The 17,691-nt window shown below is 48.3% G+C and overlaps 7 protein-coding genes and 2 non-coding genes across 9 annotated transcripts; 3 read left to right on the forward strand and 6 right to left on the reverse strand.

The window, feature by feature from the left end:
• Positions 1 to 356: 356 nt before the first annotated feature.
• Positions 357 to 3,391, reverse strand: METBIDRAFT_31322 (ribosome dissociation factor GTPase). Its single transcript, XM_018855828.1, has one exon. It carries the CDS (start codon positions 2,928 to 2,930, stop codon positions 651 to 653), a length of 2,280 nt encoding a protein of 759 aa, XP_018712923.1. The 5' UTR covers positions 2,931 to 3,391; the 3' UTR covers positions 357 to 650.
• Positions 2,908 to 3,391, reverse strand: METBIDRAFT_54351 (uncharacterized protein; the record flags this gene model as incomplete). Its single annotated transcript, XM_018858291.1, has 2 exons — positions 3,135 to 3,391; positions 2,908 to 2,965 (listed from the first exon to the last, which is right to left on the reverse strand). Coding segments are annotated over exons 1-2 (285 nt in total), but the record flags the coding sequence as incomplete, so codon positions are not given.
• Positions 3,392 to 3,471: 80 nt separating this feature from the next.
• METBIDRAFT_t106 lies at positions 3,472 to 3,569 on the reverse strand. The gene has a single exon. It is a non-coding gene; the product is annotated as a tRNA-Leu (tRNA).
• Positions 3,570 to 4,982: 1,413 nt separating this feature from the next.
• METBIDRAFT_77829 (glutathione S-transferase family protein) lies at positions 4,983 to 5,717 on the reverse strand (the record flags this gene model as incomplete). The annotated part of the gene is made up of 1 exon (XM_018858776.1): positions 4,983 to 5,717. One exon carries the CDS (start codon positions 5,715 to 5,717, stop codon positions 4,983 to 4,985), a length of 735 nt encoding a protein of 244 aa, XP_018712925.1.
• Positions 5,718 to 7,087: 1,370 nt separating this feature from the next.
• On the forward strand, positions 7,088 to 7,159 carry METBIDRAFT_t99. Its single transcript has one exon. It is a non-coding gene; the product is annotated as a tRNA-His (tRNA).
• Positions 7,160 to 7,392: 233 nt separating this feature from the next.
• VMA13 (H(+)-transporting V1 sector ATPase subunit H) lies at positions 7,393 to 8,970 on the forward strand (the record flags this gene model as incomplete). The annotated part of the gene is made up of 2 exons (XM_018853947.1): positions 7,393 to 7,404; positions 7,549 to 8,970. 2 exons carry the CDS (start codon positions 7,393 to 7,395, stop codon positions 8,968 to 8,970), a joined length of 1,434 nt encoding a protein of 477 aa, XP_018712926.1.
• A 1,193-nt stretch (positions 8,971 to 10,163) lies between these two features.
• On the reverse strand, positions 10,164 to 10,811 carry METBIDRAFT_11266 (uncharacterized protein; the record flags this gene model as incomplete). The annotated part of the gene is made up of 3 exons (XM_018853948.1): positions 10,164 to 10,358; positions 10,462 to 10,563; positions 10,644 to 10,811. The coding sequence occupies 3 exons, from the start codon at positions 10,809 to 10,811 to the stop codon at positions 10,164 to 10,166; spliced, it is 465 nt and encodes a 154-aa protein (XP_018712927.1).
• Positions 10,812 to 11,524: 713 nt separating this feature from the next.
• METBIDRAFT_11267 (uncharacterized protein) lies at positions 11,525 to 12,358 on the reverse strand (the record flags this gene model as incomplete). Its single annotated transcript, XM_018853949.1, has 1 exon — positions 11,525 to 12,358. One exon carries the CDS (start codon positions 12,356 to 12,358, stop codon positions 11,525 to 11,527), a length of 834 nt encoding a protein of 277 aa, XP_018712928.1.
• Positions 12,359 to 16,506: 4,148 nt separating this feature from the next.
• Positions 16,507 to 17,114, forward strand: METBIDRAFT_153484 (uncharacterized protein). Its single transcript, XM_018854588.1, has one exon. It carries the CDS (start codon positions 16,626 to 16,628, stop codon positions 17,004 to 17,006), a length of 381 nt encoding a protein of 126 aa, XP_018712929.1. The 5' UTR covers positions 16,507 to 16,625; the 3' UTR covers positions 17,007 to 17,114.
• The last annotated feature ends 577 nt before the right edge of the window (positions 17,115 to 17,691 follow it).

Genomic DNA, 17,691 nt, shown 5'->3' on the forward strand with positions numbered 1-17,691 from the left:
AAAGAGGCATTTCAAGACTACACGGAGTGTCCAAAAAGCCAGCCCGACCGTATCAGAGACTGGTCACGGAGGGCCCATGCAGTAGAACCTCAAGAAGCTCAGTCCAATCTCTGGCCCGCTGATACTGTGCATGCCACCGATCACACGGCCACTCCACACTTCTATTTAAAATAGGCTATAGTAGGTGTCGCTGCGAGAGACCCGTGGGTATTTCTGCGCCATCATCCTTATATATTGAGAGAACGAAATCTGGACCCAACCCACTTTTCGCTTCTTCGGCTTCCCTGACTCAACAACCCTGCGTCCATCAAGACTAATCTTTAATTGATTTTCCCCGACAAAAAAAAATTGACTAAGAAGGCTTCTGTATTGAAGATTGTCTATAAGATGTGTGCTTCATTATAGATTGAGTGTTTCAATGGCTATGATTCTGTAGTGGCCGGACATCTCCCGATGGCGCATTCCCTGGTCAAACAGCACCATCAGTCCCAATGACAATGCTAGCACAAACCCACGCCCTGCCAGTCGTACGTGGAGCGCGTCGGAATGTGCACATGCCGTTGCGAAATGGAGCAGCTGGGCATGCCCCAAACTCCAAAACACCGGAAACACCCACAACCACAACCACATAGGTGCATAGCGCAGCACAGCTAGTCCACCCGCGTGACCACGCCCGCAGCAATCGTCACGCCCTCGCGGCGGAGCACGACCCGGCCCAAGGCCCGGCTGTCGTCAAACCGCGCCACCGGGAGCCGCCTGTCCTCAAGCACCTCCACAACAACGTCGGCCTCCTGGCGCGACACCAAGTGCTTCTTCTTCGTCTTGGCGCCGCCCACGCGCACCACCTTGTTGATGCGCGCAGCCACGGCCGCGTTGTTGCGGAACATCACGAACGGCGTGCCCACCAAGAGCGGCTTGGCCATGTCGAACGTGCTGAGGTGCACGCGGAACTCACGCACGGAGCGCACCGGCGACACCACGCTCAGCACAATGTCGCCGAGCGCCAAGTCCGCGGTGCTCTTGTTCTGGAGCTGGGCCACCTTGAACGTCAACAGCACAATCTGGCCCTGCACCGCCACGTCCGCGGGCGTGTCGGCAAAGTGCACGGCCTGCACCTGCAAGAGGTCCTCCGTGGGGTGGACGCACACGGTCTGCCCCGGCTGGACCAGCCCCAGCGACACCCTGCCCTTGGCCTTGAACTCCGCGCCCGTCACGTCGTAGAGGTCGTTGATGGCCATGCTGAAGGCGCTGTCCAAGATCACGTCCACCGGCGCACGTGCGGCGGAGGATTCCCCACCAAGCTGCTCCAAGCGCTGCACCAACGTGGGGCCCGTGTACCAGGCGAACTCGGGCGCGGCGCCGTCGTTGCGCACCACGTTGCGCCCGGTCAAGCCGGACACCGGCACGAACGAGATGTCGCCCGCGGCAAAGCCGATGTCGGGCCCGGCCAAGAACTGGCCGAGCTGCTCGCAGATGTCCCGGAACCGCGCCTCGCGCCAGTTCTCCTTGTCGAGCTTGTTCACGGCCACCACGAGGCTGGCGACGCCCAAGCTGCGCGCGATGACCGCGTGCTCCTTCGTCTGCCCGTCCATGAGAAAGCCGGCCTCGAACTCGCCGCTGATGGCGTCCACCACGAGGAGCGCCGTGTCGGCCTGCGAGACGCCGCCAATCATCTGGGGCACGAAGTCGCGGTGGCCCGGCGCGTCGATGGCCGTGAACCGCGTGGACGCGGTCTCGAACGCCGTGGCGCAGATGTCGATGGTCACGCCGCGCGCCCGCTCCTCGGCCGTCTGGTCCATGACCCAGGCCAAGGCAAACGAGCCCTTGCCCGACTTCTCGGCCTCGCGCACCAACTTGTTGACGGTCTTGGCGTCCACGGTGCCGGTGTCGTACAAGATGCGGCCCATGAGCGTCAGCTTGCCGGCGTCCACGTGGCCGATGATGACAAACGCCTCGCTGGGCTTGGCGAAACGCGGGTTTTGCGCGAGCTCGCTACGCACGTCGATGTTCTTGAACGGCTTGGTTGCGTGCCGCGGCGCCTTGCCGCCGGCTTTGGGGCCCGTGGCGGCGTCCGTCCTGATGTCCGTTTTGGCCCCGCCTTTGGCCCCGCCGAGACTCAACTCCTGGACCCCCTGCTCAAACGCCTGTTTCTGCGCACGGAGCACCCGGTCGTCGGGGCTCGGCTGGCTGAAGTTGGCCCTGGCCTGGGCAATGCTGGCTTCTCGGTTAGTATATGCCGCGAACAACTGGCCCGAAAGCTTGCGGCGCTTGGCGACAAGCTCCGGGCGGTGCCGTGTGCGCACCGGGTCTTCAAACAAGAGCACAGACACGCGGCTGGGCGGGCCTTGCCGCCGGCCCGAGTGGGCCACGCAGAGCTCGAAAGAAAGCGGCGGGTCCGCGCAGTGTGGTTCCAGCGGCCGGCGGCCGGCACCGGTTCCGGCGCTCGGCTGCGTTTCAGATATCAGGGGCTCGGCGGCTGTGTCGGAATCTGTGCCACGCTCGCGCTGCTGCTGCTGCTGCTGCTGCTGCTGCTGCTGCTGCTGCTTGGCCTTTTCGAGCCTGCGCCTTAGCTCTAGGCCGCCGCCATTGGCTCTCCGCAACAACTGAGTTTTGCCCGGGCGGCCAATCGCAGAGCCTGCATCCGCGGCCGCGAGGCCAACGGCGCCTGGCGCGGCCCGGCCGTGCTTGGCAAGCAGGCCCAATCTCGAGTCTTTCGGCACCCCGGCGGCCGCCTCCAAAAGCGGCGGGGTCGGCTCGCCTTGGCCGGCGTTGGCACCCGGTTTTGCCCGGGCCAGCGCTAGTGCCGCGAGCCCAGACGCCCTGCTCGTTCCGGACGTTGCCGGCGGATTTGCCGGACGCCGGGCCACAAAACCACTGAGATCTAGGCCCGCTTTGGGCGCGGCGGCCCCGGCCCTCAGTTTCGCTAGCATCGCCAATTTCGACAACCTCGGCGGCGGGAGCTCCTCTAATGTATTAGCAAATTTGGAACGAAGAAACGGACACCCGGCGCTGGCGGACCTAGAACTCAGGTAGTACAGAGGACAAGAATCAGAGACGACGGAGCGGCACTCCGTGAGCGCCACAAGAAGGGGCGGTAAAAAAGACAGGGGGTAAAAACGACAACACTAACATACCTTTTTTTCGGGGGAACTTGCTTTTGAGTTCCTCGAGCGCAGCGGGGATTTCGAAGTAGTTGTAGTAGAGGGCCTCTTTGATATCGAGGTCCTGGATCTGCGGATTGTACGACTGTAGCTGGGCCTTCGCCTCGGGGAGGGCGGCATATAAGGCATCGTAGTCCGCGTTGTTCAAGGCGTCCTCATTGAACTCGTCTTCTCCAGAGTAGTTTTCGTAGTCGTCATCCATATTGGCGGCGCTAAAAAGAGAGGTTCCGGGGACTAGTGGCAATTTGCAATGGAGAGACAAGCCACTGTTGCGCGCGGTGATGCAGGACGCCGGCGGGCGAAAAAATATTGATACCCACGAGGTTCGAACTCGTGCCTCCGAAGAGACCAGGAATGTATGGTAAGGTAACCTTACCCTGGCGCCTTAGACCACTCGGCCAGAGTACCAATGTTGATGTGGCTCTTGTTTGCTGAAATAAGAGGGAAGAATAGAGGCTTATTTTAGATTATTATTTTAAGCCAAGGTATGTCCGGTGCGGTTTTCAAGATGCCAGGAGCGTAGAAAATCTTTTACTTGGGTTTTCGGTGTTTATTTGGAGGAGCAGGGGACGGGCCGAGCTAAGACACTTGGTACGTAGCTGGGAGCTGTTTAAAGGTTTTTTATATATATTCGTTATATAGTTTTGCCCCTTTAATCAGATGAATCTAACCAAAAAAAAAAAAAGGTTAGAACTGAGTTGAAGCGACTACTACAGGAGACCTATCCTAGGAGTTGATGACGTAATATCCAATACGTAAACAGATGCGGGCCATGAGGACCGTCCAGGCCGTGACTAACGCAAGGGGACGGGCAGAGCTAGGACACTTGGTACGTAGCTGGGAGCTGTTTGAAGGTTTCTTATATATATTATTTATATAGTTTTGCCCCTTTGATCAGAAGAATCTACCAAAAGAAAAAAGGGATGCTCGGTACTTATTGGGCATGTCTATGTAAATGTGCGATGGTCTTGCTTCTGGTAAGACGAATCCAGCAATAATTGAGATTCTAGTTTCTTGCGGCGACACACTTGCCAGCAGTACTCTGCAATTTAGCTCTTCTTAGATATTGGCTCCAACCTCTGGAACACCCTGACGTTAAATGACAAAGTAGCAGATCTGGGACGGGAGTGGAATCACACTGCCGAGCAGTCGTAGTTGGCTGAAATTGGAAGTCATCACATTTAGTGTTACTTTTGTGCTCGCAGATGTTTTGCAGATATGCAATTTTTGCAGATTTTGCAGATATACAAATATCCCTTGGTAAAAAAAGATACCCTTTTGTTGTTTTTTTAAGTCGGTAGAGCTTTGACCGAACTGTGAGCTGCAAAGAAGCTACATCCAGACCATATCTAAGTCTGGTATAGACAATTGCGGTTTATAATTCTAAAAAGACGGGAGTCACGTGGGGTTGATATTTAATTGCATGGCGGACGGGAAGCGAAATCTCACTCAGCAGGTTTATTATTACCCAGCCTGTTCAGCAGAAAGGAACTACTTGTGTTGAGCATCATTAATATTCCTGGCAGATTTTCACCCCAAAGCTCAATCAACCACTATGGAATACAAAAGTCGAGTCACGTATAACCGTGGATTCCGTGACCAACCAGGGATCCTAAACATGTCTGGAAACCGCAGATATTGCCCAGATATTTCAGCAATAACAACCCGAGAACGCAGCTCGGCCAAGCGCCATTCCATACGCCAGATACCACTTTACACAACATAACTAGGTACTCAATAATTGTCATTTATTGCTGTGGTTTATATATATTGCTTTGAAAGTCGACCCTCAAGCCCTTGTAAAACCGCACAACACACAAACTACAATTTGGCCTTGGCTTCCTGGCCCTTTTCAGATGCCCGGACATGTGCGAGCCTTCCAGTAATGAGCTTATTCCACTCGGCCAATCTCGGGAAGTCTCTCTCACCATTGACTCCTGCACCCATTTCCTCTAGTCTGGCCGGGTTAGCAAAAAGGTTCTCATTGACCGGGAAGTCCAAAATGAAATCTGCTCCTGTCAACTTGTTGCCTACGAAATAGCCGCCGTTCTTTTCCTCCAACTGCTGGTCCAAGAATGCGTATGCAGTTCTGATTTTCTTCAAGTAGTAGAATCCGTTAATCTTTCCCATGATGGATTTCACAAGCCAGCCAAGCCCCCATGGCGCTCTTTGGCATGCGACATAATTGACCAAGAGAGATACGAGGTGGCACTGCAAGGAGCCCTCGGCGAAATGCAAGTAGTAGTCCACCAACACCTGGTCGTCCTCGGATTCCGGCCGGAACTTGCCCTGTGGGTCGTAGTGGCTGATTAAGTACAGGACAATCTGTCCGGATTCGGCCAACGTGAGAGGCTTTGCAGCCCCGGGCCTGAACACTTGCACCACGGGCGAGAGACCGAGGGGCCACACGGCTTTCAACTCGGGGGGCGCCAAGCCCTCGGAAGTCCGATGGTACGACTTCATCTCGTACTCGACGTCTAGTTCCTCCAAGAGCCAGAGGATCCGGGAGGCACGTGACCCGATAAGGTAGTGAAGCACGATTCTGTCCTGGGTCATTCTGAATAGTCGGGCAGGCTTGAGGAGATGGGAATTTTGCGGGGTTGAGATTTGCCTCCGAGTATGGGAATGCATTACACAGGTGTTTGTTTGTATGTAGGACCAGGGGTCTTTCACAGATCCCAAGCATAAAGAGGCAGAGCCAGTAGCAGCACTTCACTTCTGGTCATGATATTTTTAAGTAGGGGCAACTTTATATGTTTTGCTGATGCCGTATTGGAAATATCTTGAAGGTATTCAAGAGTAGCCCGAAGACTGGCGTATTTTTTCGTGCTTGGAGATATTGATTGTGTAATATTCAGAGAGCACGATATACAAAGGGAAATAAAACCCGATTTCCAATCCTGAGTGTTGAAAACGGGCTGGGGCTCATTTTGCTGACCTGAAATAGCTGGCCTGATTGAAAAGGAATTTTTGTGACCGCAATTCTGTTTTCAAAATTCCACGCAATGATGAGTCTGCTTGCAAAAAGTTATAGTGCGGTTCATTTTCTAGATAAAAAATTAAAAGTCGTCATGAACTGAAATTTGTTTTCGAAAACATATGTTGTTGTGTTCCATGGAATTGATCTGTACGTAACTGATTTCTTTTGAAAATCGGTATATGAGCCAGCTGTGTCCATTGGATGGTTCTCAAAGTTGGCGGACCACAAGCTGCCAAGCCCATGTGTGCTGAGAGTCCATGGAAGCCGACTTTTCAAATCTTTAAACAGCTCCTGGATACGTGCTTATTGTCCAAACCTCGGCGTGCACGTTTCTGTTAGTCACGGCCTAGATGGTCCTCTTGGCCCGCGTCTGTTTATGTATTACATCATCGAATACTAGAAAAAGCCTCCTGTAGTTTTTTTTGGTAGTCGCTTTAACTCAGATGATCCGAAATGACTTAAGGACTTGCTTCCTGCAACTCGCCACGTCCTCGAGTGTATATTTTGAAAATAGTGGTGACGAACCAATTTGTTTTGTTTTTCGACCGGAGCTAACATTTCATTCAGGCTCATGGGCTTGGCGAATTTCAGCTCAGTATTCGGATGTCTCGCAGTTGTTGTAGAGATAGATAAGGAAAGCTTTTGAGGCGTCTTTGCTGTTATGAACTTTATGTGTTCGAAACTGATATTTGAAATCCAACGTTTCGCGGGGTAGGGTCCTGCGGGGGACATGTGAATTGAATGGACGATGAATCATATCGCTTCAGCTATTCTGCCTTACACAAGACTGTTCAGCGATAGCAAGGCAGCACCGCTCTAGAAAACATGCTACAGCTAGAAAACTCAATTGAGTCGCGCTTCCTCCAAATAGTGAGCGAGCAACTTTCAGATACTGAGTCCATATATAATAATATATATACCTATAGATCGTTTTCCTTCGTCAGAAGCCGGTCTAGTATAGTGGTAAGTACAGCTCGTTGTGGCCGAGCAGACCCAAGTTCGATTCCTGGGACCGGCAATTACTTTTTCCAAATTGTTTTTATCAAACAAATATCTTTTCACAACCAAATAGTCGTGGATGCGAGAATCCTGGTTTTCCCAAGCGTGTACATCATTTGTCCCTCCTCTCACCTGTGGTGCCAGATATCACATCTATAGAACCGCGGGGTCGTGCACAACCCAAAACATGCCGAGTGCTATCAGGCGTAGATAATGGAACGAAGCCCGTCTCCACCAGTCACACAATTCAAAATGCTGCACTATGTATGTCCAAACCACGACCAGGATCCAAATCCCCGGGCAAAGGGGTATCCCACCCTCAGAGAAATTCTGAGAAAAATCCCTGCCCCACCCATCTTCGTGTTTCTTGCAAAGCCACTTCCAGCCCCGTACTAACGTCCTATTTAGGCGCCCTTAGTGCTCGACAGCTCGAGTCTTCTGGACTCCAAAAAACTCATCCGGGAGAAAATCGTGCCTTGGGAAGGCCTTGCACGTGCCGGCGTGATTTCCGCCGACCAGGCCAATCTAATCAAAGTCTTGGAAACGCAGAATCATGATTCCAAAAGAACCACGGTTTTGGGCTCCCAACAAATGTACGCCCGCACGCTTTTGAACTTGTTGAGCAAGTTGGACGTGGACGCACGTGACGACGTGTTGAAATGCGTGCTCGTATTGCTCAATGACCTACTTGTAGATGCCCAAGCGGAGCTGTTTGCAGATGCGCTTTTGGAGCTTTCGTCGGTGGACGTGGCGTTGCCATACACGCCGTTCGTCAAGCATTTGGACAACACAGACCCGCTCATCAAAACGTTGAGTTTTTACAACGTCACGGTTTTGCTCAGCAAGGCCGCCAAAGTGGGAAACGGAGCGCACTCAGAAACGCTCATCAAACTCTTCAGCGTCGTATGTCTGAAGCAGTTTATCGGCAACACCCAGGACAGCAATGTGCAGTCGATCGGCGTGCAGTTGTTGCAGGAGCTCTTGGTCAACAAGCCGTACCGGGTGGTATTCCAGGAACACAACTTGGCGACAAATGCCAAGACACTCGTCAGGTTGATCGACACGCTGGCCAAGCAGCCCAACTCCGTGAATTTGCAGTTGTTGTACAACACGTTGTTGACCGTGTGGATCTTGAGTTTCTCGCCGCTGCTCAACAAGGTGCTTGTGCACAGCTTCCCTAGCATTGTGGGAAGCTTGTTGACCATTGCCAAAGAGGGCATCAAGCTTAAGGTCGTGCGTGTGGCCGTCTCCACTGCAAGAAACTTCGTGTCCTTCACTGTGTCTCTGGCCGAGCAGTTCAGCGTGGTCAAATTGTTGTTGTTTCACGACGGCTTGAATGTGGTCAAGACGATCCAAACCCGCAAGTTTGCGCTGGAGTCCAGTGACGAGGAGTTGGCCGGCGACTTGGCTTATCTCAACGAGGCATTAAGCGAGGTGGTCACCACCAAATTGACTTCTTTGGACGCGTACTTGGTGGAGTTGGAGAACCCGGACTTGTTGAGCTGGGCCTCGCCCACCCATAAATCCGAGGACTTCTGGCGCGAAAACGCTGGCAAGTTCCGGGAGAACAGCTTTGCGTTGGTCAGGCGCATGATGGATATCTTGGCTGCAGAGGACACTGGATCCACGGCCCCCGCCCGCGTGATCTTGTTGAACGACTTGCAGTTTTTGATCCGCAACATCGGCACAGATTTGGTCAACTTCATCAACACCGAGAAAGACAGCCAGTACAAGATGATGGTGATGGGGTTCTTGGAAAACAGTGACGGCGACAACGAGTTGAAATACGAGGCGTTGCGCACGATCCAGTACTTGGTGGGTCACGCATAAACAGACAGCATTCCGCCCACTTTTCAATTCTATTCCTGTTCAATGGCCAGAGATGTGTCTGGGAACTCCAGTCCTGAAACGCATGCGCTGTTTCTGTAGCCCTGCTTCAGTGGATGGTTTCCTAGACAACTAGAATCAAAATAGGACTTAAACTATGTCTCCATTTGATAGAAGTCCGGATACCGGCACATGTAAAGGCTTTTTTGGCTAGCCTACGAGGGTGTAATCAGACTGTGCAATGTTCCGACTACTGGTAAAAATGTTTACCTCTCGTTTCGTGGCTTCGCATCGTTTTCGTGGCTTCGCTTGGTTCATCTCTGTGATTAATGTATCGCTTCTTTCGACTAGTTGAATGTGCGTGTCTTTGCATCTCATGCTATCGTTATTCATAGCACAGCTCTTGTCTAATTTCATACTCTTTGACGGTCCGAATTTTGCTATTTCAGAAATTGGTACTTGTACCAATAATCAAAAGAAATTCTGAGCGGTCAGGCCAACCGAAGGAATCCTGTATTACCCTACTTGTATTATTTGTGACGTCACACCAGAGGATCAAGAATGAGTACCATTTTAAAGCTGGAAAAGTGAGAGTCTTGTGATTTATCAAACATAGCACTGCGATAGTGACAGAGAAATATTGATAAACAAAAAAAAAACACTCATTTCGAACTGCTGGCTTTTACAATGCCATGGAAAAAACTTGGATAGCAACAGTAAAAAGGACATTCAAACTCGGTGCCACATGTGTAGTTTAGCTACAAGTGTCATCTAAACCCTTGATCAGCCAAATGCAGTAATAAAGAAGTACGCCACAACCATTTTGGGCGGCTCTGTTTCGCGGTCATAGTATATGACAATATACAAGGAAATTGTAGTAATACGTATACAGATCCGTCCCAGAGATATAATCTAAGGCGGTAAGCCGTGTTTGCAAACTAATACATGATTAGGGAGCGGTTCAAAGATATTCCTTTATTTCTTAGTAGACATGCTCCTTGTTCAGAACAACCTAACAAAACAGGTTTTCAAAGGTATGATGGAACAAAGAATTCAAAATTTCGCAGGCTTTCTCCTACGCTGCTCAGTGACTTACGTTGAACGCACGAAATCAGTATATTTTACCTTAGTATGGTTGTAACCACCTGGTCTTTATGACAGTCTCTTTTCCCAATTGCATGCGCTCCTTGTTTGTTTCAGCGATTGAAACCACTTGCTGCGAGACGGCCATGCTCTGGAATTTCCAACAGCCTGTTTACACAAGAAGGCCCAATTGTACGCTCTAGAATATCGGGCATTTGAGCGAACGGCGCAGATAGTTTTATGGGTGTAGCGATTCCAACTGAAGACAGTCCAATAGTTGGGAGCAATTGCGGCTCTGGTTTCCTTGGCTTCACGTTAGTATTGGTAGTATCGTTGTTTTTTTGGACTTTTACCATTGCTAGTGACTTTCCTCATTGGTAAGTGATAGAGAACTCTCTTCTCTTGACCTACCTGTATCCTTCTCATAAGCTGACTTGCGTTCTTCTGTTTAATGACATCCAAATTCTTCAAATCAACAACCTCTTCACTGCACAAAGAAATTCCACCAAAGAACTGCAAGTACGCAACACTGAAGTCCACTGTGGGTTGCGCACATGTGCAAGAAAAGCTCTATAAGAGTCAATGACACTTACCCGGACTTCGTACGATTCATTTAGCCTATAAAGACCATCGAAAATCTTAACGGTCTTTTCCAAGTCGTTGTCTAGAGGTGCCAGTAAAAGGCGGTTAGAAATGGACTGCCGGGGTGTCCAAGCCGCACTAAAACAATTGTGCTTGCACCACGAAGTATACTCTTCCATCGTGTTGAGTACGCCTGTGTTCCAATCCAAGTCCGCCTTCTCCTTAGCCCAACCTTGTGAGTGGTATACAGAGACTGACTTTAGCTTCCTCATTCTTAATTGACGGATATGATGTTAATGAAGGCGTTTAATGTTTCTCAATTTTGCTTGTGCTGCCCGATCTTGTTCTGCATCTCTGAAGTGTTTTGTTGGGCCAACATGCTTTCGGGTACGTCTGCGCGGTAAGTATTCTCGACCATGGTGTTGATTGATCAATTGCTGAAAAACAAAATGAAATAAACAAGTGGCTGTTTCTAGGCTACAAGCAGATATGCTTATAAATAGTTCAGCCTCCGTGAGTAGGTCTAGTCTACCTGTGGAATATCAAGCCTTGAACTCCAAACCTGAGGGTGCGCAATCTCGCGACCCTTTATGAACACAACCTGATATTTGAACCTTGATTAAGGTACTTCAGACCCCTTACTCAAGGCAACTACAGGCTCCTTCTTATTGAGGGGGCTTTGTTCGAGGAACCCAAATATGCTGTGACCATCCCATATACAGAATAGAAGCCATGTAAATACAGGACATGACCGTGTCACTGGCTTAACATAACAAGAACGATACGAAGGTATTACGATACACCCGTCACACGAACAGCCTTCACTCAAATCTTATATATAAATTGTGTTACATCAAAACATGGGACCAGCATTTTTGTTCAGAGCATGGACTTAACTCTTTTGATTCTGTTTCTTGTTAGGCGTCTTTTTAGGAACGGAGGTTTGACTTTTCTTTTTCTTTTGGTCTGCTTGGGTGGTGGACTTCACTTGATCCGCCATTATGAGTTCATTCACCGCGGATTTGAGAGACTCAATCTCTTTTTGAAGCGACCGGGTTGAAATTTCTGGCCCGATCACATCGTAGTCATCGAGATCTTCGTTCACTTGTTGTTTTGCGAGAAACTCCATAGTCTTCTGATCATCCTCCTTTGCTTTGATGATCATTTTGCCTACAATTTCATGGTAAGTCTCTTTGCGAAATATCGACGAGCTGTCCAAGAAGCTCTTAGGGGTGCGCTCTAGGTCGAATTTGGCGCAGGCCGCATGTATTTCTTCATAGGTACTCCACCCTTGGTGTCCTCCATCAGAAGTGAATGTATTGAACCATTCCACACATTCTTTCTTGGGGTCAATATTTGCTGCTAAGATTTCTTTTTCAGATGCGATGCAATCGGCTGCAAGCAGGGATAACTTTTGAAGCAAAAATTCCTTAGCTTTTTCCATCTCGTCCCCCGGTTGAAATTGGCTTGTGAACGATAACTCCTTGGCCAACGAAATCAACTCCTTGGGAATCATGTTTGCTTGTTCATACCTAGTGTATTTCTGTAAACGTATGAGTAACCCACAATGTTTCTTGCATTTGTTCTGAAGCCGTGTGCCTTTCTCTTTAAAGTACCTTTTGATATCTTTTTTCTGGATAGACAACAAAATCCCATATTCTGAATAAGGCGTCAATTCGAGACCAGGCAAGAAGCCTTGGATTGGCGGAGCTTTGGTGTTTGCCATTGTGAAATAAAACACTCGTGTCAAAAAACCTAAATCTGACGTGACGATGTACTGTTCGTCTTGATTTCGCAAATCGTTGTATTTTAGTGACGGCTGATATCGTAAGCGTGAACGGAGATAAAAGTCGATGAATTAATCTTTTTTGTAAGCAGTAAGACGATTCGCTACCAAATCTTCAGGGGATTTTTAGCTAGCTCCTGTAAATTCCTCAGTGGGCTATGGGAGTCAAATTTTTTCGCGACACCGTGTCCCAAGATTTGTTCGCGACAGGTGTAATATAATCTTGGTCTTTTCAAGTGAATCCTGCAATATTTATAGACTTCTTTCGATGGAAGAGATGTGTCATAGCGCCCACAATGTTTCAGCTTACTTGTGTGACATGTGTGATTCAAGTACATGGACACATCATGTTTATTACTGATCCTGTGTAGTAGACCTCGTACGTTACTCTTCCTCTTAAAGACTAGACTCCCTTTTCAAGGGAAATTCACCTTGACGACACGAGATAAAAACTCTGCATTGCGAAAATAGGATTTCTTGTATTCAGGTGAAAGTCAACCAATGTGACTATACATGTGCACATGAAAGCGCGGCAAGAAATTATATTATGACATTTATCATTCTCGAGCTTGGAGGTAACATTCGTGTAAAATGTGAGCAATTTGTGAGGAGAATCTTATGGAAACAAATCAAGGATACATGGTATCGTGATTTTCTAGGGGAATGGCACCCGTAACTGCCTGCCTTATCCTTTGTCTTGTAAAAAATATTGACCGGAGTTGTTTTCTCCACCTGGTCTGATTCTTTTAGCATTTCTTTCTTTTTCGAGTCCGATAGCATTCGTTCCCGATAATTGTTGGCAGTGTGTGGCTCCTCGAGTGTAGGGTTAGGGACTATAGATGAGAAATGTAGGGATTTCAATCGAAGGTTGTGGGCAATACTTCTTTTTGGTTACTTCTGGCGAAGTCACGTATATTCCGTTTACGACCTTATGGAATCTGAAGCTGAATCGGTGCCTGGTGTTTCTTTCTTGCGGCCCCAAAATATCAATGAAATTAAGCGTTTTGTCAATTTACCTCCCGAAACCTTAGCTTCGTATTACCCGTGAAAATTTATCTTACTATACAGCGAGATATGTTATGGTATTTTTCAAGTGCCGGTTTTAAACATGCGGTGTGCTGTCCCTTGGCCAGTTCTGCAAATTTAGAATCAACGACTTCATCCACATACTGATGAGACGTGGTGGATTGAATTTTTTGCTGACAGAATTACACATCTCGATGCCGTCTTTTCCTTCGAACAGTCTTGAGCAGCCCAACTTCTTCAGTCACAAAGCCTTTCTGGGCGGCTTGTGAGAGATTCCATTCTGAATACTGCAAGGCTTTGTATATGGGTCTTCAACATTTGACTTTCAAGGACATATAGCAGCAAGTCCAAGAGTAAAAGAGTTTAGCCGGTATCTCCTAATTAATATGAATTGGTAGAACGAAACACGGCTTCTATTAAGCAAGTCATCAAACTTCTTCTTTTTTCCTGTGATGGCAATGTCAACCATATAGCGAAAATAAAGACATCCAATTTAATGCCGTGTGCTTCTTGCAACCTGCGAGGTTCTTTTAGATATCGGCCAATGATCCAGCCTAACTCAATCATCTTTCGGGCTCTAAACGGATGCCACTGATTATTGTCTGGACAGTCTTAAACAACATGGATATAAGAAGGTTTCACAAGGAACACTTTCGGATTTTAAGGAAGAACTTTGTAATTAACACGAAATACGGAATTGCCAGCTTCAACTTATACGTTAAGTAAATGGAGACACGATCTTGTGAGAAATTTGATTATTGATACAAATCACCACTGCCATATGTGCTTACAAAGTGATCCGTGTACCAGGATCGACATATTCAAAAAATATCTTAGCCCAAATCCATCGAGAATTTCTGTGTATTCGAGAGTCAAAAAGTGGAGTGGCAGCTTGCGTTAGTCGCAAGGATATTAATGCCCCTACCTGAGATGGTGCTGGTATAAGCATGATTTGAAGCAGAATCAACATCAAGGCCTTAGGCACGTCCAGCAATTTCGTACCAATGCAACACGTGTAACAATAATATCCACAGTATCCACACTTTACTACTTTATGTCATAAAGCTATAATATCATCGATGATTCACACAGGCTAATAGCCTTACGCAATTTCCGCGGGTAATCAGATAAGCCTTTGTATTTCAAAAGGCCTTTCACGCATTACGCTCTATAAAGCGTACGTGTATCTCAAACAAGCTATTAAGGAGTACAGGAGACGTATCAACAACTCACCTAAACATGCTATTGAAATTTTTGTGCACTTATGTTTCAAGACATGACTCGTACGAGGTGAAAGCCTCAGAAGTGAGTCAGCATGTGAAATAAGAAGTTTACGGCCTCGTCACATGTTCTACTGCTTTGATCCTTAAAAAACACAGCAAAAAAATATAAAAGCTAATTCATCCCACCCTTATCAGGAGCTGCCTCAGATTGCCTCAGAATAGCACTTAAGTGAATATCGTTTCTCCGAACTGAGAAATAGATTTCAGGTTCTGATATATGTACATTCTGGATGTTTGACGAAAGATGCGGTCGAGACAAAAAACGAGTCTTTGTGGACAGTCACTGGTGTCTGTCCCTTCCCTTCTCGTGATTCCAATCAATAAGTCCAATCCTTTTTTCGAAGCTGTTTGAGGTTACTATATTTCTTCATATATTTGTTTTTATTTTCAGTAGAATTAACCAATTGTTGAGTTGGTGGCTCAGGATTAAGTTTATACTTGTCCATGAAGAGCAAGCTGGTTTTTCTAGTGTAGTATAGCTTAATATCTGTCTCAATGCAATTGTGTCTTTGTTGGTTTTGCCCCAGGAAATTAGCTCCATTAATCTAGCAAAGGTCAAAGGATGTGTCAAACATTGACTACATGTGTTTTATTTGTCTTACCTAGAACTTTCGATGCAGGTTTATCTCTTGACAGTGAAGTAATCCTTCCTTTTCTATTTCGCTGTATTGCACATTATTATTGCACTTGTATTGCCCATTTGCCCATTTTTAATGCACTTGTATTGCACTGTCCTGTCCTTTTGCATTGCAACTGTCTTACCCATTTCTATTACACATCTGTATTGTCCATGTTGATTGCACTTGTATTGCACTTTTATATTGCCGATTTGCACATTTCTATTGCACATCTGTATGGCCCATTTGAATTGTACTTTTATATTACCCTTTTGCATTACCCTTTTACATTACCATTTTATATTGCCCGTTCGCCCATCTGTATTACATTAGTCTTGCTCTTTTATATTGGCCATTAGCCCTTTCCTATTGCGCTGTATCGCACATTTTTATTGCGCTTGTATTGCCCATTTGTCTCGCATTTTTTTATTTCACTTGTATTTCGCTTGTATTGCACTTGTATTGCTCATTTATATTGAACTTGTATTGCGCTTTTTTATTGTACTATATTGCACTTTCTTATTGCCCATTTGTACCTCTGTATTGCAAATTTGTATTGCCCATTTTTATTGCACTTGAATTCCCCATCTTCTTGCACCTTTTTATTGCCCTTGTATTGCCCAATTACGCTTTTATATTTCCGTTTGCCCATCTGTATTGCATTTGTCATGCCCTTTTTTATTGCCCGTTTGTCCTTTTTTTGCACTGTATTGCCAATTTTTATTGCACTTTTGTATTGCGCTTTTGTATTGCCTTTGTCTTGCACACTTGTCTTGCGCTTGTCTTGCACTTGTATTGCTCATTTATATTGCACTTGTATTGCAGTTTTTTACTGCACTGTATTGCACTTGTATTGCCCAGTGGTATTGCCCATTTGCATTGCCCATCTCCATTGCCAATTGTATTGTCCATTTGCCCTTTTTTATTGCATTTGTCCCGTCGTCTTATATTGGCAATTTGCTCTTTTTCCTTGCACTGTATTGCCCATTTGTATTGCACTTATATTGCTCATTGGTCTTTCCCATTTGACCTGCCCTTTTTAATTGAATTTGACCTGCCCTTTTTTATTGCACTTATCTTGCCCATTTTTATTGCACTTGTATTGCACTTGTATTGCACTTGTATTGCACTTGTATTGCACTTGTATTGCACTTGTATTGCACTTGTATTGCACTCTATTGCCCAGTTATATTGCCCAGTTCTATTGCCCAGTTCTATTGCCCAGTTATTTTGCATTGCACTTTTATATTGCCGATTTGCACATTTTTCTTGCACACCTTTATGGCCCATTTGTATCTTCCATTTGTATTGTCTTTTATATTACCCTTTTGTATTACCCTTCTATATTGCCGTTTGCCCATTCATATCACATTCCTCTTGCCCTTTCATATCGCCCGTTGCCCGCTTGCCCTGCCCGCCGCGCGCCAGGCCCGTGCACCACGCCCCAGTCTCCGCGACGCGCACCGCTCCATCAACTCGCTCTACACCACCCATATAAGCACCACCAGGGCTCCGGAAAGGCCACGAAACACGCCGCCACCCCGCCGCCACACGCCCTCGCGCCGCCCCCGCACCGCCGCAGGAGAGCAGGCCCGAATCCCGGCACCACCGCCCCGAACCGGCCAAACCGCAGTGTCTGGCGCACCGCCAAGACCCCCTTAGCCGCCCGCTAAGAGCCCCCACAAAACCCCCCAAAAACCCAAAAAAAACCAAAAGAACCCAGAAACCTCCCATAACCCTCCCAGAAACCCCAGAAAACCCCAGAAAACACCCGAAACGCCGAAAAAAACACCGGAAACCCCAAAAAACACACCGGAAACCCCCAGAATCCTCAAACCCCCCTCCCTACCCCCCAAAACCCCATAAAAAACACACAGATGCCGCCCAAGGCCGCAGTGGCACAGGGCCTCCAGTACGTGTCGGTGCGCAGGGCCACGTTCACCGCCGGCGTGCGCGTGGGCAGCTCGAAACGGCTCACGTACTGGCCGCACGACTCGCCGACGCCGCAAGACATGGCGGAAGCCGGCTTTTTCTACACGCCCACCCGCGCGGCGGGCGACCAGGCCACGTGCTTCTGGTGCGGCAAGAAACAGCGCGCCTGGGCCGGCGGGCGGCCCGTGGCCAGCGTGCACCACGCGCTCCACGACAAGTGCCCCTACGCGGCGGCGCTCCACTTCTTGGCGGAGTACAAAGCCGCGCCGCACATGCCCAGCTACTGGCGCCGGCTCGCGCAGCACGACACGCTGCCCGCAGCGGTGCTGGCGCCGCACTCGCGGCCGGCCGTGCGGCTCCGCTTGGCCACGTTCCAGGGCCTCTGGAAGTTCGACGGGCGGCGCAAGACCACGGC

Source organism: Metschnikowia bicuspidata (assembly GCF_001664035.1).
Source record: "Metschnikowia bicuspidata var. bicuspidata NRRL YB-4993 chromosome Unknown METBIscaffold_2, whole genome shotgun sequence".
NCBI classification, from domain to species: Eukaryota; Fungi; Ascomycota; class Pichiomycetes; order Serinales; family Metschnikowiaceae; genus Metschnikowia; species Metschnikowia bicuspidata.

What these genes read in the sequence shown, in the direction of transcription:
- METBIDRAFT_31322 (XM_018855828.1), bottom strand. Translation starts at nt 2,930, where the DNA reads ATGCTAGCGAAACTGAGGGCCGGGGCCGCCGCGCCCAAAGCGGGCCTA.
- METBIDRAFT_153484 (XM_018854588.1), top strand. Translation starts at nt 16,626, where the DNA reads ATGGCCCATTTGTATCTTCCATTTGTATTGTCTTTTATATTACCCTTT.